The 26,720-nt window shown below is 38.4% G+C and overlaps 1 protein-coding gene across 3 annotated transcripts in view; it reads left to right on the forward strand.

The window, feature by feature from the left end:
* RHOBTB1 (Rho related BTB domain containing 1) overlaps positions 1–23,772 on the forward strand; it is a 52,053-nt gene extending 28,281 nt beyond the window's left edge. For 2 of the 3 annotated variants that reach the window (XM_079313276.1, XM_079313275.1), the window contains 9 exons: positions 534–735; positions 1,076–1,179; positions 12,690–12,875; positions 14,618–15,585; positions 15,984–16,102; positions 17,964–18,114; positions 19,712–19,800; positions 20,890–20,995; positions 21,493–23,772. In XM_079313276.1, coding sequence (XP_079169402.1) covers positions 544–735; positions 1,076–1,179; positions 12,690–12,875; positions 14,618–15,585; positions 15,984–16,102; positions 17,964–18,114; positions 19,712–19,800; positions 20,890–20,995; positions 21,493–21,662 — 2,085 coding nt within the window. In that variant the 5' untranslated portion in view covers positions 534–543 and the 3' untranslated portion in view covers positions 21,663–23,772. The remainder of the gene's footprint in view (positions 1–533; positions 736–1,075; positions 1,180–12,689; positions 12,876–14,617; positions 15,586–15,983; positions 16,103–17,963; positions 18,115–19,711; positions 19,801–20,889; positions 20,996–21,492) is intronic. The other variant, XM_079313277.1, reaches the window with a different exon arrangement.
* Positions 23,773–26,720: the final 2,948 nt, after the last annotated feature.

A 26,720-nucleotide genomic window follows, 5' to 3' on the forward strand; every position in this document is an offset into this window, starting at 1 on the left:
TTGTGGTTTTGTAATGGACAGTCTCTGGAGTCATCTTACAAGTGAGTTTTATTGTGTGCTAAAGCTATCTGTGTGACTTGCTGTTAGCAATATTGTTTGGACAATAAATCAAATCCTGAATGGGCAGGATTGCAGAAGGCAGGTTTATACTGGTATCCTTCGGGTTAAACCCACTGATGCCCAGGCTTTTTTTCCTTCTGGCATAAAAAGTATTACCAAGAGGTAAGTTTATGCTAGCTGTCCTTGTTTCACCAAGATCTATCTTCTGCAAACAGGCTTGTGTTTACAGAAACCAAAGTGAAAAAAGCATGTGAACAGCATAAAACCACTTCCGTCCAAATAGTTGTGTATTTGCATAACTAAGCAGTATTTAAAGGACTGTCTGGCTTACTTTAGGACAGTTCACCACACACTTTTCTTTAAGAGCTTGTTGTCTCCAGGCATCTCTCAAGAAGTGGAAGTAGAAGGCTCTGATTCTAAACAGCACTGTTTTCGTACAGAAGGAGAAAGCAAGTTTAACTGTCTTGTTGCAGTTTTTGATAAATGGACATTGACATGGACTACGAAAGACCCAACGTTGAAACTATCAAGTGTGTGGTGGTTGGAGATAATGCGGTGGGAAAGACTCGTCTGATCTGTGCAAGAGCCTGCAACACAACCTTGACTCAGTATCAGCTGCTGGCAACGCACGTCCCCACCGTCTGGGCCATTGATCAGTACCGTGTCTGCCAGGAGGTAAGGACTGCAGCTGTGCAAAGTGTGCAGCACATGCTGGGAGGTGCTCTGTTGTTTATTGACAAGCCTTACCCTGCCAAGATGCAGCAATGAGCTCACAAGTATTTTATGAGTGACCTCTACTGCAGTCATGGTCTGATGCACCTCTCGTTCTAAAGCAATTTCTCAAACGCGATTTTAGGGAGAGAAATATTCTGCCTGTTTTATAAGATACATCATTTGGTAAAAGCTACATGAGATAGACCCTTGACCTAGTATGTTTTGGACCTTTTGATGGGGTGAATTAGAAAAGTAGTTGTTTGCTGGAGAGAAAGAGAATGTTCTGTGTGTTCTGTTCTAGGTCCTTGAACGCTCAAGAGATGTTGTGGATGAAGTGAGTGTCTCCCTCAGGCTGTGGGATACTTTTGGGGACCACCACAAAGACAGGCGCTTTGCCTATGGAAGGTAAATTGATCCAAGTAAAATTTTAAGAAATACTTGCATTCAAATTTTAGGGTAGAAATAAATAGCAAATCTGAATTTTGAAAAGCGAGGACTTAACAATCACGGGTATTCATGTTCCTGCCCACTGCAAAGAGGATTATCTGCTGCAAGGATTAAAAAGATATAAATATTTTAAAAAGCAGCATAGTTTTACTATGCTACATTTCCTTGAACAGCGTGCTAAGCTCTGTCAACAACTGTTGTCCTATTTTGAATTTTAAATAACATTCTCCAAAATAAGATTGTAGTTTCACAAAATTGAACATGAGCATTCTCTGCCTGTATAAGCAGTGTTTGATACAATTGCCTAACAAGCAACAAACAAGGAGAGAGGTTGGGAAATATCACTCTCACTCAATGAAATATTTATTTTTTTAAACCTTTGATGTTGAATGGGCAGCTAGCCTCTTGATAGCAGAGCCAGATTCATGAAAGATGAGGATCTTCTGTATTTCCTTAATTAAAGCTGAGGTTTTTCTTCTATAAATATAAAATGTCTGTTAGCGAATCAATTAACCCTGGAAATTCTAAAAAATACATGTATAATAAATACATATTTAAATTAAGATTTTTCCAGCGTGTATTATATATGTGTGTGTATATATACATATATATGTATGTAAAAGTTCAGCATAGTTACATCAAGGACTGAAGCCAGTGATAGTGTTTCTGGTTTGTTTAATTAGATCTGACCTTGTGGCAGTACAGACAGCAGAACAGCTGTATTAGGCAAATACTGAGCTGAAGGTGGGTTTTGGACGTATATTTTCATAACTCACATTTGAGAAGTCTCAGTCCTCATACATTTTTCACCTTGTTGAACTTTTTCATACCCTTTTCATATCTGCTTCAGTCGCTGCAGTTGGTCAGACCTTCAAAGACAGACACTTTTTTTTTCCAGCTGGGAATGCCCTTTGTAGGATGCCAGCCCCAGCTTTCTATTGCATGTGGCCAAAATGTACTGTCTTGCTGTTTTTCTTCTCTCTGTGCTGCCTGATGACACAAGTGACTTTGAAGGAGGATGGTCTTCTCTATTCTCTACCCCTCAGAAATGCTGTAGAGGGTTCTGCTGGTTGAATCCACCCATTCAATTTTCAGGCTGTAGAACTCTGTATGTTTGTACAAATCCTCCTTTGTGTACAGCACTGTGTTAGTTGAGTTTTCACAGATCCTTGATTTACCTGGAATTTTCAGTCTGGAGCTAAAATAGCAACACATCTGGGCTGCACAACTTGTACAGTTTGTAAATAACCTTTGTGAGAAAAGTTATGGACTTTAAGGTAATATTTACCTTAATATTTATTGCTACTGGAAGGTGTCCATAGATGTTATTATACCCTTTGGCAGCATGTGGAGCCTGCATTGATAAATTTGGATGTAACTTCATGTTTCCACTCACTGTTCCATTTTGATGTGGCCTCCTGATATTCTGCAACAGATACTGTGTCACTGAGAAGATTACTGGAGATTAGGAGCACAAAATCAGGCATGTTCTGAACCCTGATCCCACATTTACTGACAGGATGGGAGAGGGAGGAAACAACATACTTAGATTCTAATCCTGCAAGAGCCAAGGAGGACGTGAATAACTTGAGGTTTCGAGGATTAAGCATATGAACACAGTGATTCATTTGTGATGTTAGCAGAACTGAACTTGTATAGAATGAGGGTTGCTATATCCTAATTAGCTTTTAAAATGCTGTTCTGGAAGTCTGCTCTCCTGTTAGTGTTTTTTCTGCAAGTCTATTAATAAAGAAAGTAATTGGAAACTCTAAAGAAATACTTCATAAATCAAATTCCAGTTTTAAAATGTTGTGATTGTAAGCACTGCTTAGGTACTTGGTTGTTTCAAAAATGTTAATGTTGCATTTAAAGCAGACTGTTTATTATTTTTTCTGTGTTGGCATTTTAAAAAGAGTTTTTCAATGCTGAATGTCCATATTTATAGAAATTTATTTTAAATTACCTTTGTACATTGAGCTGCAGTCTACTCAACACTGTCAAATCTTGCAATACAGTGAAAGGCTTATTTTATGCCAAACTTCTGAAGGTTGCACCTGCAATTGCCCTATGTTTTGATTGTCTGAATAATCATATAATAATACCTTTGAATATCCTTTGAATAATAAGGAATCCTTTGGTTCTCTTAAAAAAATTCTGTGCATCTTCACCTTATGTAGGGGAAGGAATTCTCCAGCAAACATTCAGCCAAAACCTCTAATTGTCCTAAACCTGGTGTAACAAGAACCAGCGAGTCATTAACTTGCCTGCTGCTCATTGGAAAACTTTACTCCATACAGTTTTAGAAAATGTTACATAAATAGATTATGCTATAGATGATTGGGTGAACAGTTAATAGGACTTGTAGCACAGATAAATCCTTCTTAGCTTTATTTTTCACAGATAGAAACATGAAAAGAGAATGAGAAAAGGAATTTGTTTTCCATTGGTTTTGTGTGACAGAACAAAAGGAACATTTAAATGCCACTGGGAATGGAATAGTTAATGTTTCTCTGCCATCTCTTAATGGGAGTATGGAGAGTGAGATCAGCTTGCATTCTGCTCTCTGGTGTTTAGTTTATTGATCACACTCCTCTGGGAGTTCTAGGGAGCAGCTCCTCCCAGCTCAAGGCAGTGAAGGGGATGTGGCTGCAGAGACTTGTGGAAATATTGCAGCAGTGTCACAGAATGACATTTCCCTCCCCCTTAGACTAAAGTGTGTGCTTTAGTTTTGGAAATACCCTGTTCAGTTCATCTTAGGCAGTATGTAATGCCAAACAGCCCTTTATTAATAACTTCCCATAGGGTTTCATTTGGTGCACAATCATCCGAAAATGCTGTAAAATTATAATGTCGTGGTTACCATTTAGTGTATTGATTTCCAGCTCCCAGGCACCTCTTTGTTTAATAACAGTCTAGTCTTGGTGCTATTGTATTTTCTAAGCCTGCAGATGAGGTGTGAACTTCATTTCAGGCCCAAGGTGTTATTCTGTAGCAGTTTATCTGGGAGGCAAGTGTAAAGACAAAACATCTTAATTTACATTTCAACTTGTCAGGATTCACTGTCTTCCATCCTCCTGTCCAATCTGGTTTTGAATGAGAGCATCAACATATCATCATGTTCAAACTAATTCTAGAAGCTGGCGCATAGTTATTTTTCTCGATTTTTGCACCTTTCCTTTTTTTAACCCCCACAGGTAAACACGTTTGGATAATTCAATAGCCTCCATATCCTAGGGTTTTTTAACATGCACTTTAGTATGTGTAAACATGGGCACAAACCTGCAAAGAGTTAATTCAGTTCCAATCAAATATTTATTCTCAATACCATGAAAGGGGGTTGTCAGCTAATTCAGCCAGGATGACTTATTTACTTGCAACTTAAATATGAGCTGTAGACCAAACAAAATCTGTTCATACAGCATGGACAGAAAACAGCTTTTTCCTCATGACTTACAAATGTGAATGAGCCTTGCTGTTAGACTGCTGACAAAACCTCTTAGAATATATTTAGAGTATTTCCTCTGTAGTGAATGGATTTGTAAGCCTTGTGGATATTGTATGTATGCAGAGGAGCACATGCATTCGACTTTTTCTGTGTGATTACAATTCCCTTCACCAGTTACTTCAATGTAATTGAATTCCTAAAAATATACCTTCTGAGAGCTGCTGAAAGGAGGCCATGAGAACAGGGCTTTATCACTGATCTTTGAAGACTTCCACCTACCTCTTTCTGATTGTTTTTCCTCAAGGGACAATGATTATGCTATTTCTGTAAAAACAAAACCAAGGTAGCTTTGATATAAAATGGTATTTGCATTCATCAAAATGAGTGAGATTAAAGTGAAGTTTGTGGCTTCACACTTGTTCTGCCTTTAGTTAGATCAGTGCCCTCTGTCACAGAGCAGATGGTGCCTAAACTGAGACTGGGCCAGCAGCTCCCCTCCTTTCTTCAGAGAAGGTCTGAGGTTTCAGAAGTGCCTTGTCAATGAAAGTTCACACATTCTCTGTGCCTCAAAAGCCATTACTGTCCTGGGTTGGAAGGGATCCTCAGAGATGTCTCTCCAACAGAGGTAATTTAAAGACACAGGACAGTCTCTTGCTTTGCTAGCAAAGGTTCAGGTGATGGGGAATCCAGTTACTCTCAGATGTCTCTCAGCTCAGCTGTTTCCTTTTGTTATGTTTTCTGCTACAAAAAAGCAATAGGCAGTATATTCAAATAATCTTCAGCTGCCCAAATTTGTGAGGCTCCCCTTCTACTTTACAGTGATTTATAAGCTATTCAGGTTCCTTATAATGTAATCACAAAGGATTGTGGAAAACCATTTTCACAACATACACATGTATTTGTTACAAATTTTTTCTCTTTTGAGTTTACTTACATCCAAGAAAGATTGAAATAAGCAGAGAGGTTCACAGAGACAGCTTTCTCCAGTAACTTTATTCTGATATGCTGTATGTGTGCTTTTTTTTTTCTTTTGTTACGTACATGAACATTTGAGGCTTTTTCATTCAGCTGATGGGGAAGTAAATGCTTCATATACTTAGGTCACTGAAATTAATGCAGATCTACTTGTGTCCTCTCATCCCACCATGGTTCCAAACTGTGAGTAGAAGGAGGTTGCTATGGAATTTCTGTTAGGAATCCTTCCTTCTTTACAAAGATGTGTGCCAAATGGCTGTTGGTGGGCCTGAGGCTCAACCTGATGTATATGTAATTAATCTGTAATAGAAGGACACCTCCAATGCCTTAAGAGTTCCATAAGGAGTAAAAACGTATGTGGCAGTTGTTATTTGTAGTATTAGATCATTTCACATTTTGTCTTGCTTTCCTAAGTCAGGGGCTGGATGGAAAGTGGACATTTGGGCTCTACACTGAAAGGCTGCAAGGCAACATCAAAATCTTTTGGAAATGAAAAGTGTGGGAAGCTACTTTCTGTCAAAATCTTGATCTCAGTGAATTATTTATTTGTGAATAGGTACTAAGTGGATTTCTTGTTCTGTTTTCCACTCCAAGGGTCTCAGGATCTCAGTCTGGGTTTCCTGAAACATGTCAGACTATGTAAAACATTCTACACAACCAGTCATGATTGTTTTAAAATGAGTTATTCTCAATAACTTTGCAACATCAACTTGCCAGTTAACATTTCTTGATAGTTTAATTTAAATTTTAAAAAAAGAAGTAGGCTGGCTTTTGTAATGGCCCAAAGAAAGCCAAAAATGGAAGTGTTCATATTTTCTCCAGAGAGAAAGAGGTGAATCTCCTTGTCCAGAATCCATGTCTTCTCTGACTTCAGAAGCCACTCCCATACTGGATGCAAACAAAAACCTATCATTTTTTCATCTTCTCTGGATTTTTTCTCTCCTTGGCTTCAGCAATATTTTTAAGGAATAACACTCCCAATAAATTTTGGATGTCATTTTGGATCCTCCTTCTACTTTTTTTCCTGTTCCATCCTTAGACCCCTCTGCTACCTGGAAATATTTTATTTCTTCTAAACAGGCTGCTTCAGCTGATGTTTTAACTATGTCTTACCTGTTTTAAACTCAATATGTTTTTCTGATTGACCATTGCTTCCTGGGATATTTTTGTATGATGGTGCCTGGAGTAAAGAAATTAGATATTTCTTCTTTCATTTATTATTTTTCATTGTCTTTGGTGAAAGTTAGTTGGTTCTCTGTAGAGTGAGCATGCAGTTCTCATCTGTAACCTGCCTTCTTACAATAACCAAAAGTAAAATTGAAATGCCCACCTTTCCTTGCATTTCTGGTTTCTCCATTGTTTTGTGAATTTATCTCTCATTATTTTGTTTTCTGACTGTTGTCTGGAGGTAGCAGTCAGTTCTTATGCCTTACAAGCCCCTTTTGTATATTTTGGTTTAGCCCTGAGTTGATCAGGCATATTCCAGCAGGTCCTGTACCTTCACTCGTTCCAGCATTTTCTTTCATCCTTCTCCATTATCTCAGGATTTATGTCTTACTTATATGAACCCTGACTTGGCATACCCAGAATGTTTCAGTATTACAGCATCAATTAACTGTGTCTAGGATTCTATTTATCATAGTATTCTTATTCCTTTGTTAGAAATGTCGTAACCAAGATCTCTGCTTCAGGAATGGGAAAAAGGCACATATTGGTGTTTTATGGTGAATGTATATACCTGATTCCAAAGAGGGGTTTCCTGGGTCTACTGGCCAAATTTGGCCCAGAATCATGCTGGGGTGCCTTGCAGGCACCTGTTTAAACTTCAAGGTCCTATTTAGCACTAAGCTGAGATTTTTCATATGTAAATCAGACTTTCATATGTTGAATCTGACTTATATGTGAATTTACTTCACATAGTCACCAACAAAATAAACCAAACTCCAAGACTGTGTAAGCCCTCCTTTAAATTATTTTTTTGTTTGGTTTTCTCTTGTTACACAGTTCCACAAAACTTTGCCATTCTTTTTAGCATTATTGCTGGTCAGCCATTTGTACTATAAGAGTAGCTCTTACAAGCTTCTGCAAAATCAGATACTTTAATCAAAACATTTTTTTTTTTGCCATCCTCTGTAAATGCACCAGAGTTTTCCCATGAGTATTTCAAAGGATATAGAAGAGATTTTTAAATGGTTAATATTTAAGAGAGATGTATTGTTTGCAAGGAATGTATGGGAAAACACTTTCCACTTTTTGAAGCACAGTCATGAAATAGGCAATTTTCGTAAAGGTAGCTTTTTCTTGGTTTTGTTGTTGTTTCCAACTGAAAATGACATTACAGAAACAGACCTGCATGCTACTCATTACATCTAAATGTAATTCAGGGCATTTTGACAGTTTCCCATATTACACCTGTACTTAAGAAGCTTCACTACTGTATGTAAAGTATAGAATTAATTGATTTGCCTGCTCACATCCAGGGCACTGCATGATCTTGCCCTGCTTTACTTGGGTGTCTTCAGTTCTTCACCTGCCAGGCACAACCTGCCTTTTAATTCATCTGAGTCCACCTAAACCCATGTCAGCCTTGCTTATCTGCACAACTTTTCTTTGTTTTTCAGTTTGAGATGTCTGCATGAAAAATGTTGTCTAACTGATTTCATCTCTCTCTACAAAATATACTTCAGCTGACATGGAAATGTAGCAGGGTTTTGCTCAGTCATAAATTATATTCTCAAATTAATTCTTAGGTGGCCTTCTAATTCCTAAACCCACTGTTTGGGAGCTTGGGAGCTGGTATTCAGGCTGCTGCCCTACACTGTCTTTCCTTTCAGGGGTTTGAAGGATGGTGCAGGAAGACTGCAGAGATAGCTCTTGTCAAATTATCTTTCTCAGTGCTGTACCACCTGTTTTTTGGCAGTGGCTTGGATGCTCACTGTACATTTGATCCAGTTCATATCTCACACACTGGGGAGCTCACAGTGTGGCAGCCCACCATGTGCTCAATCCTGCCAGAGATTCGGCTGTCTAGTGGGTTTCTTTTCATCTTCTGAACTCTAAAAAGGACTTGTAGCTTCCCTCAAAAGTTCTTCTTATCCAACTTTGGGAAAATATCCCTGCATGCTTTGAGCTGAGTAGATGTGTTGCTTTTCCAAGACAGAGGTAAGGTTCTTATTTTCCCACAGGAATCTCCTATAGAAGGAAGGCCATAGCTAGGTTTAGACCACATTGAGTTGACTTCAGATCTCTATAATCTCCATTAAAAAATGCAAAATTCTGTGATTCCAAGGGGAGCATTTTAAGTACTCTTGCACTGTTCTTACTTTTAATGTGAGACTCCTGGTCAGCCAGGAAGTGACAAACATGGGAGTGGTGGGTGGTTTGCCTACAGCTGAAAGTATCTTCTCCCCTTTCTCCCTGCCAAGTGCCACACATCTACATTGTGCTCTTCCCTGTTTGGAGCCCCGGGGAGTAGAAGGAAACCTGCTTTCTTCCACTGGTAATGCAGTGTTTCACTGGTGGTTGATCACATGCTAGAGCAAGTCACACAGAAATTAGGGGGCTTTGGTAATGTTTAAGTAGGCTCAGAAGTTCAAATAAGAATAGGTGGTTTACAATTTGTTCCAGATAAATCTGAAAATATGGAATGTAAGAATGAAACAGCTATGCATTTTCAATTTGTACCACAGAATCTACAAGACAATGTTGGACATCCAAGGTTCCATTTCTGTTTGCTGTGCTATTTACAATGCTTTGTTTCTCATGATGTTTCAATATCAAATAAAGGTATATCCAATATATATATTTGGATACATTTGTTGTATTTAACAAAGGTGGATGCACACAGTGCCTTATCTATTGCCCATCTCCATTGGGTGGTGCTCCAGGAGGAATGTGATGGAGAAGTTGTAAAGCATTTGCTAGAGAGGGATCTTTAACAAGGGCATGTAGTGGCAAGGGCAAATGTCTTTAAACTGAAAGAGGTTTAAAATAGACATGAAATGTTTAAAATTATATTAAATACATTGTGGGTGCACAGGTTGCCCAGAGAAGCTGTAGCTCTCCCATCCCTGGAAATATTCAAGGTCAGGCTGGAAGGAGTTCTGAGCAACCTGGGCTAGTGGAGGGTCTTCCTGCCCATGGCAGGGGGGTGGAAAGTGTTGGTCTTAAAGGTCTGTTCCAACCCAAACTCTTCAATGATTCTATAAACCACTTCTTGGTGTTCAGATTTATAAAAATATTTTTTTAAATTGTTTCTGTATTTTACTGGGAAATGGCTGTGAAATTTTGCTTTTAGAATAAGTAGAGCTGGTATTTTTTGATATGTTGCTGCAGAGAGAAAGGATGAATCAGGTTTAGTTCTGTTTTCTTCTTTCTTGTTCTCTAGGTACCCAACACAAAAAGCAACTGCACAAAACCAGCAATAAAATAGACATTTTTTAAAAATCATACCCTTTTACATTCACTGAGAATATTAAAATAACATTGGTAAATTTTTAATGTTTAGGAAATGTTAATGCATTAAGTGCATAATATTAAAGCAGACAGGGTCTGTTTTTTATGAACAAATGTCAAACCAAACTTTACATTGTGGTTAGAAAGTTGTGAAAGTGCCTTTGACATTAATAGGATGCACAGGTACTTTAATTAAAGTTTCCAAAGGACATGTTTCCTCAAATGCTCAGTTCTATGTAGATGGTTAATCTTCCTCACACACTTCTGTCTCCAGGTTGTACTGAGTGCAAATTGCGCTTATGACTTGAATGAAAACTTAATTTAATATGATAGAGTGGCTGTATTTTGTGAGCTAGGAGAGCCAGCTGTGGCGCTCGTTCAGCACATGAACTCTGCCACTACCCAGTGATTTCCCATGCATCCCCTTTATGGCACAGAACCATCAATTTCTCTATGCCCAGTGCAGAACTCTTATGGGGAAGTCCAGGTTCTAACACAGGATAAATACTTTGCAAATCAATTTTTTTACCTCTTTACTCTGTTCTTTGTTTGATGCGGAAGGCAGTGAGGTGAGAATGCCCTGTTGGTGCAGTGCAGTAAGTTTTGGGAAAAGAACCCAGCTTTGCCCAGCTCCATTTTACAGCTGCCCAGCAAAGGTCAGAGGGGAGGTGTTGCTCAAGAACCACGGTGGCAGGGGCTGTGGCACACTGTGCTGAGGCCAGCCTGCTGTGTGTCTGGGACACAGCTCACCCCGGCTCCCTGCGGAGCATCGGGCACCGGGAACGGGCGTGTCCTGCCTCTGAACGCCTGCTGGAGTTGGTTCCTTTTGGTGTTCTGGGAGATGTGATGCGTGTCTTGTGGCTTGTAAAGTCAGGAGTGTTGGATCCTCGTGACTGCAATTACTGGGCTTAGCTATTAATTTCTGAAGGATGCTGGACAGGCTGTCTCTCTAAGATGCTTAGCTGTCATTAGGAGCAGCCAGGCAGCCAACACTTGCCACTCCAGCAGTTGTGATGGCCTTGAATTAAACAACAATTGACCATATTAGAGTACATGTAACACAGAGCTTTTTGTGTCTTAACTGTACATTGATTTCTCATTCTGGGAGATGAGCAAATGTCTGCTGGGGTTTAGAGTTTACTCTTACCTGACCTTGAATAGAGTGAGTTTGCCTCAGCTATGCAGCAAACCATTGTGTTGGCTGCTTAGCCTTTCACTACTTACTGGAGAACTTTCCAGTTAGAAAAGGCCTTGTTCCTAGATATGACAGATGTATTGCAGGTTTATGTAAGACAGAAATTTGGACCAGGAGCATTTCTCTTGCGTCAAATTGATGCTCACAGCAGTCTCCATATTGTGTGAAGCTATCTTTAGAAACAGCTGGACGTATCTATGCCCTCAGTGAAATGTAGAAAGCAGCACTACTGAGGAGATATTTCATTATTTAAAAGGTGAATGTTAAGATTCACTGCTGCTGATGCTCTATACATGACACAAACTGCAGCTACAACACACTGGTGCTAAATTAAAGAATAATAGAACTGAGAAAGAGATGGTAGAGCTTATCCTGTTGACAATTCTGTAGCAATAAGTTACCTCCTCTAAATGTCACTTCTCCTCAGTTTTTCTCAAGTGTTTAAATTCAACTTTTTTTTCTTATTTTCTATTTTTTTCCCATAAGAGACCCAAGAGCTTGAGAACTGCTTATTTGTAAATAATGAGATTGCCCCTAGTTAGGTATGCCCTGAGACAAGTATTCGATCATTGCTCTGCCTTTGGGTGCCAGCTCTGACAAAAGTTAAGCAATGGTTCAGTGGATTAACTGTCAACTTTAATCCTCATACTTAGAATTTATATAGCAAGTTTATTTAGTGAAGTAATTTCTATTTTCTTAGAAACATTTAAAAGCCTGCAAATATTGTCATGCTTACTCTAATTTAAGCCGCTGTCCTATTCTACAGTTTACTGACCTTATTTTCACTGTAATGTTCATTTTTGCTGATATTGTAGAAGTGGTCATTCTGCTGTAGTTTGCCCTTCTAACAGGTTATTTATTAAAGACATTGGAGAATTGCTGTGCAAAGCACATTGCAAAGGCAACCACCTCAGTACTTCAAACATTGTAGTAAAGGTATTTCTCCATGATGAGTTCAGAAGTGGTCTGTGTCTGCCTGTGTGGCTGTTCTGCAGTTTTGCACAGCTCCTCTCTAATTCCTAAGCACCAATGACCTTTGAATTGCAATTTAGGTGTCCAGTCAGCAGAATTATTTCTGGAGCAATGGCAACCTGTGAGTAGCTGTTGTGTAAAAGTAGAGAATGGAAAGCCCTACCTCTCTTCCTAGTGCTCTGCTCCTGTGCTGGGATCATCTCAGCATGGAGGGGCAGTGCTTCCTAGGTATGTGGCTTTGTGCTCCCATGCTTTTGTGGTGAAATGTGTAGCTTCTCTCACATCTCTGCACGAACAACATGTATTCTGACATCTGGGTACCAGCACATTTGTCAAAGAGCAGCGTGGAGTACTAATGAAAACAGGTGAAACTGCAGCAAAAATCATTTGTGGGTTTTCACCAGGTATTTTCTTGTTACCTTTCAGGTCCGATGTTGTTGTTCTGTGCTTTTCAATTGCTAATCCTAATTCCCTGAATCATGTGAAAACAATGTGGTATCAAGAAATCAAGCACTTCTGTCCTCGCACACCTGTCATTCTGGTGGGCTGCCAGCTGGATCTCCGCTATGCAGACCTCGAGGCTGTTAACAGGGCCAGGCGGCCTTTGGCGAGGTAAACTTTAAACAAAAATAAGATTAAAAAAAAAAATCACCTTCCTAATCAGGTACAGCACCTGCAAAACAGAAACTGGAGAGCCTAGTTTCCTTTTTTTATTGTACAATGAAAACATTTGTGCTTCCTTTTTTTAAAAATTCTGTTGTCTGAGTTGGTCAGTTCTTTAACACACACACAGTTATTAAGTTTCCCCCAAAACTTTTGCACATTTGATGTGTAAACTTTTTTGGGTGGCAGAACACTACAGTAAGATAGAGATGGTCATGATTATTGAATCTGTATTATGGATCTTTCTTCATGAACATGTGTATCATGTCCTACCCTCTCACTACTGTCAGGTACTGTTTTAAACTGGCAGATTCTACTTGGATTTTCTTAATTCTCAATTTTTTTTTTTTTTTGTAAATGTAATCCTAGATGATAGCAGAAAATGAAATGGTTGCAAATTAAACATCTGGAAGTTCTGAGATTAAAAGGGAGTTTGGGGGTTGTTCTGGAGAAGCTTTGTTTCTCCCAGATACAACTATTCACATGTTTGGCCACAACAGTCCCACCATAACTGGCTTGCTTCTAATTTATTCCTTTTATGGGACTTTCAATGAGACCAGATTCATGAAAATAATATCCATGATTGTGTAATTAATGACTGTACTGCAACAAATTTCTGTAAAGATATTGAATTAATATTTTGTGGGCCTTTAGAAAACTTTGCATTACATTGCATTGCAGTCAAACTTGTGACTTAGCAATATGATTTTTACAGGTCTATTTGCTTATTGAACATTTCTTTTTTGTGTGGGTGGGGCATGCTTTTTAGTTGTCTCTTTAGAAGGAAGAAAACTTCAAAACTCTTCTTCTGCCCTAATCCTCCTCCCCAATTTCACCATTACTAAGTTTGAGTCAGAACTCTGCGTGTCTGGCACAGACTTCTGCCACCTGAACTGGTTATTTATTAGCTGGCACTCAGCAAGCTGCTGTCTGGGGCATGTTCAGTCTGTGCCAGCTCGTGTCTGCCCAATATGGTGGGCTCAGAACACACTCTTGGGTCATGTCTTCCGGGGAAATTATTTTTTTGCTGGGAAAATGGATCCTAGTCCAGACTTTTTACTGGTTTGTTTACCCTGCATCATGTACTGGAGTTTCTCTGGAAATTCATGAGTTCCCACATAACACTCCTACAGCCAAAACAAGCCTATCTCTTGCAGTGTATGTTCAGGTGGTCTTTTGTCATTGGCTACTATGATTTTCTTTAAAAACCATGAGCTTAAGAAATATTTCCATTTCATATTTAGCTGTATTTCTGGCATTTTTTATGTCATGAAAATTTCTATTTGTGTTTAAATGATGGATACAAAGAAAAGTTCTGACAGAATATCTGAGTAGTAATGGGTGGTAAGATGTTTTTTAAATAATTAATGTTCTCAGGCATCCTATCAAATTTTTTTACTGTAAATTTCCCTTTAAATAAGAAGCAGCTCCATTTCACGTAAATGATTTCCACACATATTTAGTAACACTGCAAAGACATCACTAAACTTCAATGAAATTACAAGTATGTGCTATTCTAAAACTCTGTGGAGTCAGAACTGTAGATTTCTAAAGGGCTTTGTGCACTTAGATTTTATATTTTGTTTCATTTGAATGATAGTTTTCTGGGATTTAGTGCTGAATATTTGGTAGAATTCCATGCTTTCTTGTGTATCTTTGTGTGACAAGGTTCATTTTTTTTTTAATCTTAGGCCAATAAAAAGGGGAGACATTTTGCCACCAGAGAGAGGCAGAGAGGTTGCCAAGGAGCTCGGGATACCGTACTATGAAACCAGTGTATTTGACCAGTTTGGGATTAAAGACGTGTTTGACAATGCAATTAGAGCTGCTCTGATCTCCAGAAGACACCTGCAGTTCTGGAAATCTCATTTGAAGAAGGTCCAAAAACCTTTGCTTCAGGCTCCATTCCTACCTCCAAAAGCCCCTCCTCCAGTTATCAAAATTCCTGAGTGTCCCATGCTGAGCATGAATGAAGCTGGATATTTATTGGACAGCCCGCTGTGTGCAGATGTCATGTTTGTTCTTCAGGAGCAGGACTGCATTTTTGCTCACAAGATTTACCTAGCTACCTCCTCTTCAAAGTTTTATGACCTTTTCTTAATGGAATGTGAGGGAAGTCCATACTTAGATGAAACACGGTGTAATAAAGAAAATACAAATGCGGATGTTCTGACAAGTCACCTCGAGACAAACAGTAACGGTGATGAGGCATCCTTGAAATCTTCTGATGTTAAAATTCCCCCACCAGAAAGCAGTGAGTCTTTAAACATGCTAGAACCTGAATCTGGTGAAATAAACTCTGCAGCAAGATCTCTCTCATCCTGGGGTAAGGGGTTTGTTAGTGTGCATAAGGAAATGCAAGTGAATCCTGTCTCAAAGCGGACGTGTCCTGTCACTGTGGTAAAAATGGATTCGTCTGTGCAGGCCACACCTTTTAAAACTGTTTTGCAGTTTTTATACACAGGCCAACTGGATGAAAACGAAAAAGACCTCACCAGACTGGCTCAGATTGCTGAAATCTTGGAAGTATTTGACTTGCGAATGATGGTGGAGAATATCATGAATAAAGAAGCCTTCATGAATCAAGAGATTACTAAAGCATTTCATGTCAGAAAAGCCAATCGGATAAAAGAGTGCCTTTGCAAAGGGACATTTTCTGGTAAGTAAATACATGCTTAAGCAGGAAGAGGACAATTTTTTTTCTCATTTTACTTTCACTTCATAGGCTTCAAACAATGTGACAGCTTACATTGTTCTGAGTGGAGGGATGACCCCAAAATAGTGTTACTCAGGCCAACTGCTCCAACCTGGGATTCTGTTGTTTCATTTTTCAAAATCTACTCACAGCTTTTAAATAAGTGACCCAGTTCTCAGAAATGTTGAACATCCAATATCCCCCTTTACAAACGAGGCTTTTCAAGAGTTATTTTTGAGGTAGAGCTCGTGGGAAATGAAGGAAGTCCTTGGTTAACAGCATGCAATGAAACACATTCTTGAGACAAGGTTTCACCTTAGACACAGACTTGCAGCACTCCTGTGCCTTTGTTCCCATGGCAGATGTGACATTTAAATTGGATGATGGAAGCATCAAGGCCCACAAGCCACTGCTGATCTGCAGCTGTGAGTGGATGTCTGCTATGTTTGGAGGATCATTTATTGAAAGCTCCAACAGTGAGGTATTTGTCTATTTTTGTCTCTTTTGTTTACAATGTCTGATGGATTTAGGATGATGGAAGCATCATCTATTTGAAAGGTTGCAACAATCCCTACAATCAGGGATTTATTCTTCCTTGCAAACCTTTTCTTCTTAAGGCATTAAATAACGTTGCCCAGGAAGACAACATACTTTCTCAAATGCACGAGTCTTCCTTCTGCACTGGAGTGTGTGTTTAAACCCAAAGTCCTGTAAATATTAAATATGAAGAAATAAATTAGATATGATTTTGTGAATTTCTTTATCATATTTTTTTATATTTTATTAATATATACTTATATAATTGAAATCACTGCAAAGAATACTTGGGGCAGGGACATTGATAAAGAAATTAAAGATAAAGAAGGGTTAAAGAACATATGAGTGTTAAACTAGAAAAGGGAGCTGTTTACACAGTAGAAACTGATCTAACTTTAGAAGTTCTACTAACTTTAGTAGAAACTCAGCATAGATTTTGTAATGCACTATCTTGTCTTCTGGAGTAAAGCAGGTATGCAATGCAATTTAAAAGATCTCAAAGCTTTGAATAAGATTTTGCAGAAAAAGCCCCGCATTTCCATGTGCCTTCATGGTATACTTTTCAAATTCCAAAACTCTGCTAATATTTTTTCTTGTGTCATACTGAGTTTTATTTTTTTGGTTTGGTTTTCTTGTTGCTTTCCATACAATTATGCTTATAAGAAGTGTTCATGTTTTTGTGTTTAATATTCTGATAGACATTTTTCTACTTAGATTTTTCTGGCTTTTTCTAATACAACTATAAACATAATTCCTTTCCCAGAGGCATACTCAACAAGTGGTTCAATAAAAATGCATGGTTTGATTATATTATGCAGCATTTCACAATGAAGAATACATAGTTCTTTTCTACCAGCCTATTTTTAATGATTAGCATCACAGTCTTAGCTCATCTTTCCAATTTAAAATATTTGGCTTCCATTTTGTAGAGTTTAAAGCATTCAGTAATGCTTTTGGATTTTTAAAACATAAGCAGGTATGAATTGAATGGTTTACAAATAATAAAAAACATCTATTTTTACATGTCACCTTTTCTATATTTGGGGCACATTTTATAAACTCATTCATTAAATTTACTGTTCTCTGCATTGACAAAAATTCATCAATAATGAATTAATTTTACAGCTAGCTGCTCTCACTTGGAGAACTGAGCTGCTTCCCAGAGTTCCCAGGCTGATATGCATGAAAGGTTTATGCTTTAGCATGGGAAATTAGTTTTTTTCCTAGTCTTGGTAGCTTCATTCTGTGCTGGTTACACATTACATGTGTGGGGCAAAAGGGCTCACTTTTGTTTTCCCTCAATGCTTCAGTTCTCATTCCTTCTCAACTTTGTTTACCTGGATAATTTGGTTATTTACCAAAAGACTGAGAGGGATGGTTTTACTGTTATCCTTTGTTTTCTGTTATTCTCAGAATCCACAGAATATCCCTTGCCAGGAGCAGATAGATTTCATTCCTCAGGGAGTCCACCAAGGGAGGTTTGCCATGGGAAGTGCTCAGTGACTGTTCTGTGTAGTTGTCAATTTGCAGGCTGGAGAGCATTGAACAGATTCACTGTTTGATGTGGATCCAATTCCAGCTTGGATATAACCTGGATATGATCTGACTCTGGAGCAATGCTTACCTGTTGGCAGTGTCTTGAACTTGAATGGGAAATTTCTGCTTTGAAAAATGTTTTCCCTGAATTTCTGAAACACCTTGAAGAGAAAAAAGGGACAGTCAAACAAAGTGAGAGAAGTGTAATGTAGCTGCTATATGAAAATCCCTTAATAATTATAAATTATTTTCTTAAATATCTTTTCCAGGTAGTTCTGCCCAACATAAACAAGACCTCCATGCAAGCAGTTTTAGATTACTTGTACACCAAGCAACTGTCCTCCAGTCAGGAACTGGATACCCTTGAGTTAATTGCATTGGCAAATAGGTTTTGCCTTCCTCACCTGATTGCTCTAGCAGGTAACAGTTTGAAGCCTTGTCCAATGCAGTATCTTCTGCAACAGCTGAAATATGCTTTAATGGTTTTTGGAACATATAAGATTTTCTCAAGTGTCAGAGGTTTTTGATTTTTTTTTTTTTTCTAAGAGGGGTATTGTAATGCAAATTGATATTTTCACACTGAGAAATGCATTTGTCTTTCTCTTGGCCTTTTTAGTTTCATGCTGGATTAGCATGAATTAGCATTAGAGCACTGAAATTTTCTGTGCTTTAAAAAAGAAGGAGTAAACCTGCTCTTTAGCATTGAGGATAATGTCTGTGGTTTGTGATATTCATTCTGTTGTTGTTAGTTTACCTAAAGTGCTCCCAGGAAGCACCCTTAAATTTATTCCATAAAGTAATGAATGAAGTGCTCCACTTTATATTTCTGTTCAAAGAGAGTAACTGAGCCAATTCAAAACTTGTCTATATGATCATGTTTTTAAAAATGCTGTCTTAGGCCCCTTTTCACTAGATGGCAATTGGATGTTTTGGTATATCCATGGGGATTCACCCCTCATTTCAGGAAGAAAACCTTTTCAACCCTATTATTTAAAGAAAAATTACAGGTTGAATTATAACTAAAGTTTTAAAAATAAATCCATACACAATCCAGACCTCTGGGGTTGTTTGGGTTGTGTTGTTGTGTTGGTTTCTCTCTATGTCAGTAATTTGGCATTGTTCTGAAGTCATTACCAAGATCAAAACTCAAAGAAAGATGAAACAAAGCAACACCTACCCACAGAACTACATTAAGGCAAAATTTAATCACATACCAAACCCTGGCTCTTCAGTTGTGCATCAGGACTCTGTCTCTTGTCTTTACTGGTTCTGACAGACCAAATCTTTATTGCCAGATTTTATTTGCACATTTTAGCTGAAGTTTTGCATATTTTTGAGGTAATTGCAGTGTAAACATACATACAATATTAACAATATTTCATTCTATTTAATTCTTGTTGAAAAACTTTTGAATCCAAAGGCTACTGCCAACAACTGAACCCAGTAGAATCAAACCAACTGCCAGTGTTTCCAAAAAACACTCAGTCTTTTAATATTCTAGGAAAGTGTTAAGGAGAATCTTGAACTGAGGTGGTTGGTGTGGAGGCTGGTCAGCCTTCATCTGAACCCCTGGGAGCAGCTCATCTGAAAACCTAAAGAGGGCCTGCAAGTGACCTTTTCTCTATCAATGCTGTGTGTATACTTAATAATAAATAATTCAGTGGCAAGTGCACTGTTGATTAAAACCTTTATATGACTGAAAGAAGACAGTGGATCCATATTTCTAATTTATATTGAATATTATACCCATGCCAGAGAGAAACTGATGGCTGCTGAAATTTGTCTTTCTATAAGTGGTTATGAACCACATCTTCAGCCACAGCTCTACAGGTCAGGATTTTACTTCCCCCAAATCTCAGCTTGTTAAGGATATCTATGAGAATGTGGCCCCTGCATGATGCTGGTTAATGCCAGGAGGAGGGAGTACATGCTGCCTGGGTTCTTTGCTGTCAGTAGATGATGTGACCTTGCAATGTGACTGTTTGCCCTGTGAGTGATGAGTTTTCTCCCCTAACAGAGCAGCATGCAGTGCAAGAGCTGACAAAGGCCTCCATGAGTGGCGTTGCAATAGATGGAGAAGTTCTCTCCTATCTGGAACTGGCACAGGTCAGTGTACACAGCCTTCTGAAGATATTATGGTCTGCTGCAGGACTTGCTTTTAGCTCTCTACTGGTTCTGAGCATTGCTTCTAAATGGCTCAAAGGCTGCAGTTCTGAGAGTGACTGATGATAAAACTTAGTTTTAACTTCTATTTTAAAAACTATTTTTTCATTAGTTCAAAGTTCAAAAAAAAAAAATCCCTTTAAGTAACCTCAGAGGAGTTGTCTTTCAAATATATATTTTAGTTTGTCTTGATTGTGGAACTTCCAAGCTCCATGTTCTCGTGCCCATGGTGCACTAACATGAAAAGCAATGTAATGAAGCTGTTCAGCTTTGTAATGGTGATTGATTCTTGTGTTCTTTTCAAACCAGTTCTTGGAGATATATTTAGACCTGTACTGCAAAGACAACATTTCTTGAATACTTAAACTGGCTACTTAAACCAATCATCTGATAATTCAGAGTATGTGCAAATCTTAAGTTCAAATGCATTTCAATATTTCCTGTGTCCCATAAATAATTAAAAGAGAGAGCCCCCAGCTCACAGTTAAACTGCACACCTCTGTTTCCTAGAATGCAGCAGACTCCCAGCTACAGTGGAACAGTTAAAATATTGTTTAAATTTTATTATTCTTGATTTCACACTAACAATGAGTCAGCTGCAGCTTGGCTTGAAGTAGCACTATAACACTGCACAAAAGTAGCACTGAAACACTGGCCAGCATGCAAGATTGCAAGATTCCCTGCAGCTGTTTTCAAGACTGTCTATGCAATACCTATAATCCTGTTGCAAAACCAGAAGTGAACCCCTCCCAAGAGAAAGCAGCTTGCCTCACTTCATTTTTATCTGAAGAAGGGCAATTTTTCTTTTATTTCCTTCTCCTGTTTGGAGACAGAAGCAATATCTTTAACTACTATGGCCAGCATCTAGCTCATGTTTATAACCTGAGATCAGAGCTGGTAGTCAGAATGAGCACCTGGGAGAGTATGGCCAGGTACCATCTGCTGGGACCATTCTAGATTAGCTGTTAATAGGGGCTGCAAAATGAATGACAACCCCAGCAAACTGAATAAGCTCTTTGTTTTTCCCTGCAGTTTCACAATGCTAACCAGCTGGCAGCTTGGTGCTTGCACTACATCTGCACCAATTACAACAGCGTTTGCTCCAAGTTCCGCAAGGAAATCAAAGCTAAATCTTCAGGTATGGGCAACTTCCCCACCAGTTTTCATCAGGTTCCTCCTTCTTTCTCCCCACCCAGTTGATTAAACATAAAGACAAAGATGAGCTCACATAGCTAAGCCATGACTGAACCTCTGAGCTATCCTGAACAGCATTCATAAATTTTTATCTGAAATGTCATAGTCATTAGCCTGATTGCTGGGCAAGCATGGTGTTCTTTACCTAATTCAGTGATGCTAAAAGGAACAGAGCTCTTTTCAGGCTCTGCAATGAAAAATACACTCTGCAGAGGCCTTGATTTTTTCCAGTTTTTGGTGAACTAATGCCTCTTGTGTGTAACCACTTTCAAATCTTTTCACACCTAAAGCATTTGAGGAAACTGGGTGAATCCTTGATAAACAAGCCAGCATAGAGAATAGATAAATGATTAGCTACATAGCTTTCTGCAAGATATTTCTGGGATTTGTGTATCTTACTGGCATCTTTGGGGATTTTTTTCATTGTTTCTTTTTAATCAGATAATCAAGAATATTTTGAGAGGCATCGGTGGCCACCTGTGTGGTATTTAAAGGAAGAAGATCACTACCAGCGAGTTAAAAAGGAGAGAGAAAAGGAAGATGTTGCACTGAACAAACATCATTCAAAGCGGAAGTGGTGCTTCTGGAATTCCTCTGCTGTAGTTGCCTGAACAAAGCAAATAAGTGGAAATTCACAGCCAGAAATTAATCTTATTGTTAGAAATAAGATATAGTTCAGATTTTCAGGAAACTGTGTTCCACATGTGCATTTATTACTGCTAGGGTCAAAAGCACAATCTCACTGAAAATGAGCCTGGAACAGCTCCTTGAAGTCATATGTATATTTTTGACTGGTAAGCAGATAAATGTCAACCATTATTACATTATTTTTTATATAAAAACCTCACAAATCCAGCATTAATGTTTCAGCCTCCAGTTGGGAAATATTTTTATACTGTCTGGTGTATTTTGTTCAGATAAAATTCTGGATACTGTTTTATTTTACAGACCACAAAATAACCATGTAGCAGCTTTGTAATTAGATTTTAACTATTTTTACTATGCGAGTACAGTGAAATAGACAACCTTCAGTCATAAGAGACTGCTTTTAGAGTATCTCATAAAAAGTCATCTTAGGAAAGAAATCTAGTTGTCTACTATAGGTTGTCTTTTTTAAACTAACTACTGTGCACTGCTAATATAATTAGGTGGTTATTTCCCCTTTCTAAAGCAAAGGGTTAGAATAAGATCCAATAACTGCAAGATATAGAGTGCTTGATCTTTGCTCAGCTGAATAATAGACCTGTTCAACTGCAGGCAAATGTATTTCTAATATTTGCCATGTAAGTGCAAATAATTATGACTATGTGGGCCATGTGAAATGTAGTGATTCTAAGTATTCAGAGGTTTTATATGTCTAGATCAAAGAGGATATTTCTAAAATCATTTAGAAGGGCTTATTAATTTATATCCTTATACAAGTATGGATCTGAATGCAAAAAGCAGTTACACTGCTTGCATTTGAATTACTGCATGGCAGTTGCCTTGTTCTGCAGGATCTTCACTATGCAGCCGTTCCTCGTGCTGAATTCCTTTTTGCGTTAGTGTAAGCAAATGAAAGGGCTGCACAAACAAGTAGAAGTTACCTAGTGTTCCAGCATTTTGTAAGTGAAGAAAGGTCTTCACACACAAGATTACTTCAGTTTGATCCAAATTCTTTAATAGCTTTTCCCAGGTAGAACTGAGAGTTTTAGGTTATTTTTAAGTGATATATTTCCTGTGGAAGTAGATGTTCCCAGGATACTGGGGGCAGACTGATAGCAGAAAGGCAGGAATTCTGCACAAGTGGTGCAAGACAAGAAAAAGCTTCCAGTGTTTCCAAATAGTCTGTGTGTTTATGACTTTTTTATCAACAATTACTCTAAAGCTGCAGTGTTACACTAGATTATATAAGGATGAGAGCATTTTTTAAAAGACCAAAACTAAAATACATAGACTGTAGAGCATACACATGCAATCCTGTGCAGCCTCTCAGGCACAACTCTGTAACCAAGGTAGTATTGTGTATTAGGTTTGTTAATAATGTTCTGTGCTGGCAGCTCAGCACACTGATGTGAAAAGCTGTTTGTTTGTTTGTGGTTTTTTTTCTGTATCCAAAGGCAAGGCAGTACAGTCACCCCCCAGCACTGTAGGTCAGGAGAGGCTTTGGCCTGAAAGCCATAAACACCTCGACATATTTGCATTCTGCATGGACTCATGCTCAGCTGAGGCTACCACAGCTGGGTGGTAGGAGCCACCCAGAATGGGAGGAGAAGCTGCTCTACAAACCTTTTTGAGGAAAGCAAGTGAGAGATTCCTACCCCTCTGAGATTCATCACCACATGGTGATAAAGAAGGGCTATAAATGATGGTTGCAAATATGTCTCCTTAATTCTTGGTCAGTGACAATGCAGAGAAGAACATGGAATGAGAACATGGAAGATGTGTCAAGACTGAGATAAATAGCTGTTGTCATAAAATGTTAACCACTCACATTTAAGTAAGTATTGCTACTAGGTTTTACACAACCAAAGCTACTGTATGATTGTAATCTTGCCAAACTGAAATGGATATATAAATGAACCTGACGTATATGCAATAATATCCAGTTATTCTAGTTATCAGCTACTATAACCAAGTGGCTGGTTCATTTGGTTAATGCTGTCTATGGCCTTTAATCTTGGTGGTTATTTTGTGTTTTTTATTTTGGAAAAAAAGTCAATAAAACTGTTTAGTTACAAATTGTCTCCTAGGCTTTTTGAAGAAACTTCCTTAATTTTGTCTCGCATCCTTTCCTTTTTAGTGCTGCTTGTAAGCATTCAGTTGTGCTGTCATTCATTGAATTTTACTGAACTTTTGCATATTTACATAGGACATTAGTATTTATGATTGGGAATGTCACAAGGAAATCCTACAGAGTTTGCATATGATATTGGAAGGTTGGTGGTTATCCCTTACTGTTAAAATGCACAGCAAAAGAAAAACAGACCTCTTGGCACTTTCCCCCACGGTTTGTAATATTTAATTAGCATTATATTACCCAGGGGACATGAAACTAATTGGTCATGACAGACACAGGGAGGAAAAATGTAGGTAAACAGCAGGATGTCTGTAAGGTTTTCGGTATGCTCAAATATTTGTACAAATAATGTTTTCCCTGATTTCTCCCTGCCTTAGATGTCAGCCATCTTACAGAATTCCTCATTACCTATTAGCAAACCCTCAGCAACTAACCTTCCTGAATACAGCTTATTTAATTGATAGATGTGTAAAATTGGTACTTTTCTTGACAATTTTTGCAAGACATCATGCAAAGAATGCCATTTCAAGAGCTTTGGGAAAAATGACAAAGCAATGCCAATGACACTGAAAGTAAGCACATTCAGTACAGTGGGTTTTTTTCAAGTACTAATTTATGAAAATGCTACCTATCTAATTTAGTTTTGGAAGCAAAATTTTATTTCATTGAAATCATTAGTAAAGGTAGTAGGCTCAAAAGAAATTTAAATAGGTGATGTCAGGTGTAAAAATATTTCTCTTGTTTATGATAAAAGCAGTAGCATGGGGAAAAGGAGCAAATTAGAAGCATTGCTCTCTGGGTTATTCATCTTGAAATATTAAGACCAATATTAAGAACTTGTTGTTTCTGGAGAGTCTCATTCATCTTACCTCTTAGAAAAAATGTTTTCCTATTTGTTCTTTAAGACAGAATTTCTGCCAGCAAGTTTCTCTGCACCACAACAGAAATCAGAAACCCTTCTGAGCACTGAAAGCATGGTTCTAACAGAGTGAGTAAGGAAAAGCAGCACAGTGATTTATTGCCCTTATTCTTCAGCAGCTTGCCTACAGATAGGCTTCAAGAATAGCTTATGCCTAGAAGTGTTTGATTTGCAAAACTGGGGGATTTCTTTTTTCCATGTTCAAATAACAAGCACTGATAGAGCAACTGAAGGCATCTTAGAAATCCTTCTCTCAGGGTCAAGACTCTCATCCTCTGTAAAAGAGGTTTAGGTAAAGATCTAATGTGCTAAATAGGATTAATTTTGGTATGTAAACTCTAGGATGGTGACATATTTCAATTCTTCCAGACTTTAGGATTACAGTCTGGTGAAGAGATTTGCTTTGTCAGATGAAACTACAGTTTTGTTCCTATTCTGTCCTGTTATTTTAAATCAGTCTTTCTACTCTTGCCACTGGATAGCCCAGCATTTATTTACTCTGGCTTGGATTCCAAAGTATGCACTGTGCAGTGAGATCTTTAATGTGTCTGCTTGCCACTCTTGAATCCCCTTAGATTTTTGGTCTATTGAAATGATCTAGCAGCATTTGCATGAGTTTACTTCTCCTGCAAGAAATATTCCCATTGAAATGGATGAAATACTAGACACACACACACACTTTGGGCTTTGAGGTGCCACCTAATGAATTTCCGTGTTATCGCTTGCCTGTGTTCCAAATCTCCCAAAGAAGTTAGCTCTGTGTACTGCATGGAGGATAAGACAGTGTGTTAGCAGTGATAATCCTCATCCTGAAGGCTCTACAATAGGATAATTCATTGTCAGTTAACTTATGCCTTTGCCTTTAGCTAAGAGAACACAGCCCATGTCATGGATTCACTTTGCACTAGCAGCCAGAGTAGTGAGACTATTGTATATTTATATATGCAAACTAAATCCCTCACTGCTGCTTACATAAAAACCTCGATTTCTGGTATAAATATGAAAAGCTTTTGGATCAAGGCTGCAGGAGGCTAAGATGAAAATTTTAACATTAGAAGATGCAAGAATGGTTATGCTAATGCATCCCAGCTCTAGAGACAATCAAACTGAATAGGTAAAGCTGTGATTCAGGGTTAGCCTGGCATGGGACAACAGACTTGTGATAACTCCTTTATAACTGTTCAGCCTCACCAGCTGGTTTATAAGCAGGCCCCATAACTACAACATCCCACTGGGATGTTCTGCAGCAACAAACATTCCAAAGAGGCAGGTCCTGCATCCCACCCCCGCAGCATGGGGGGCACAGGTCACAGTGAAAACATTACAGTACATTGCTAATTCATCTCAAGTCCTTTCCTGTACACTGGTAGCCCACAGTCTGTCCTTTGGCCTGCAGGCAGGTCCAGCACCACCTCCTGGACATCATATATCTGCTTTTGACCCATCTTGAAGGGTATTCCAGAACAACAAGGAAGGGTATTCCCAACATAGGAAAGATCTCCAGCCAGTTTCCTTCCAAGTGGCAGCAGATACTGGAACAAAGCTCTGTGGCAGCCTGTTTAGGGATTTCAAGATAAAAATAATCTAAATTAATAAATTTGTGAAAACACCCTTAAGTCAGAGACTGAGTGACTGAACACACAGGCATGAGCTGTGTGTTGAACAGGAGTATTTCAGGTACCATCTGAAGATGCTAAACTGGGAGGGGAATATTTCCTGGAAATAGCAGCTCTTATTTTCAGCTTTAAAGAAAAGCAGCTTTCACTGTTAGATAGAATTAGCAAGCTGAGTGTCATCCCTCTGTATTGCACAGGTCAGAGGCCATGAAGGGCTGTCTCAAACTCCACCCTCACACTTACCTAAAATTTTAGATAAGCAGCCAGGTAATGACACTTCCCAGTGAAAATTTTTACACGAAATTTTTTTCCTTTGACATTAAAAAAGGAAAGGATTATTTTGTCCCCATTGAGA

The sequence above is a fragment of the Erithacus rubecula genome (genome assembly GCF_903797595.1).
Source record: "Erithacus rubecula genome assembly, chromosome: 9".
Lineage (NCBI taxonomy): Eukaryota > Metazoa > Chordata > Aves > Passeriformes > Muscicapidae > Erithacus > Erithacus rubecula.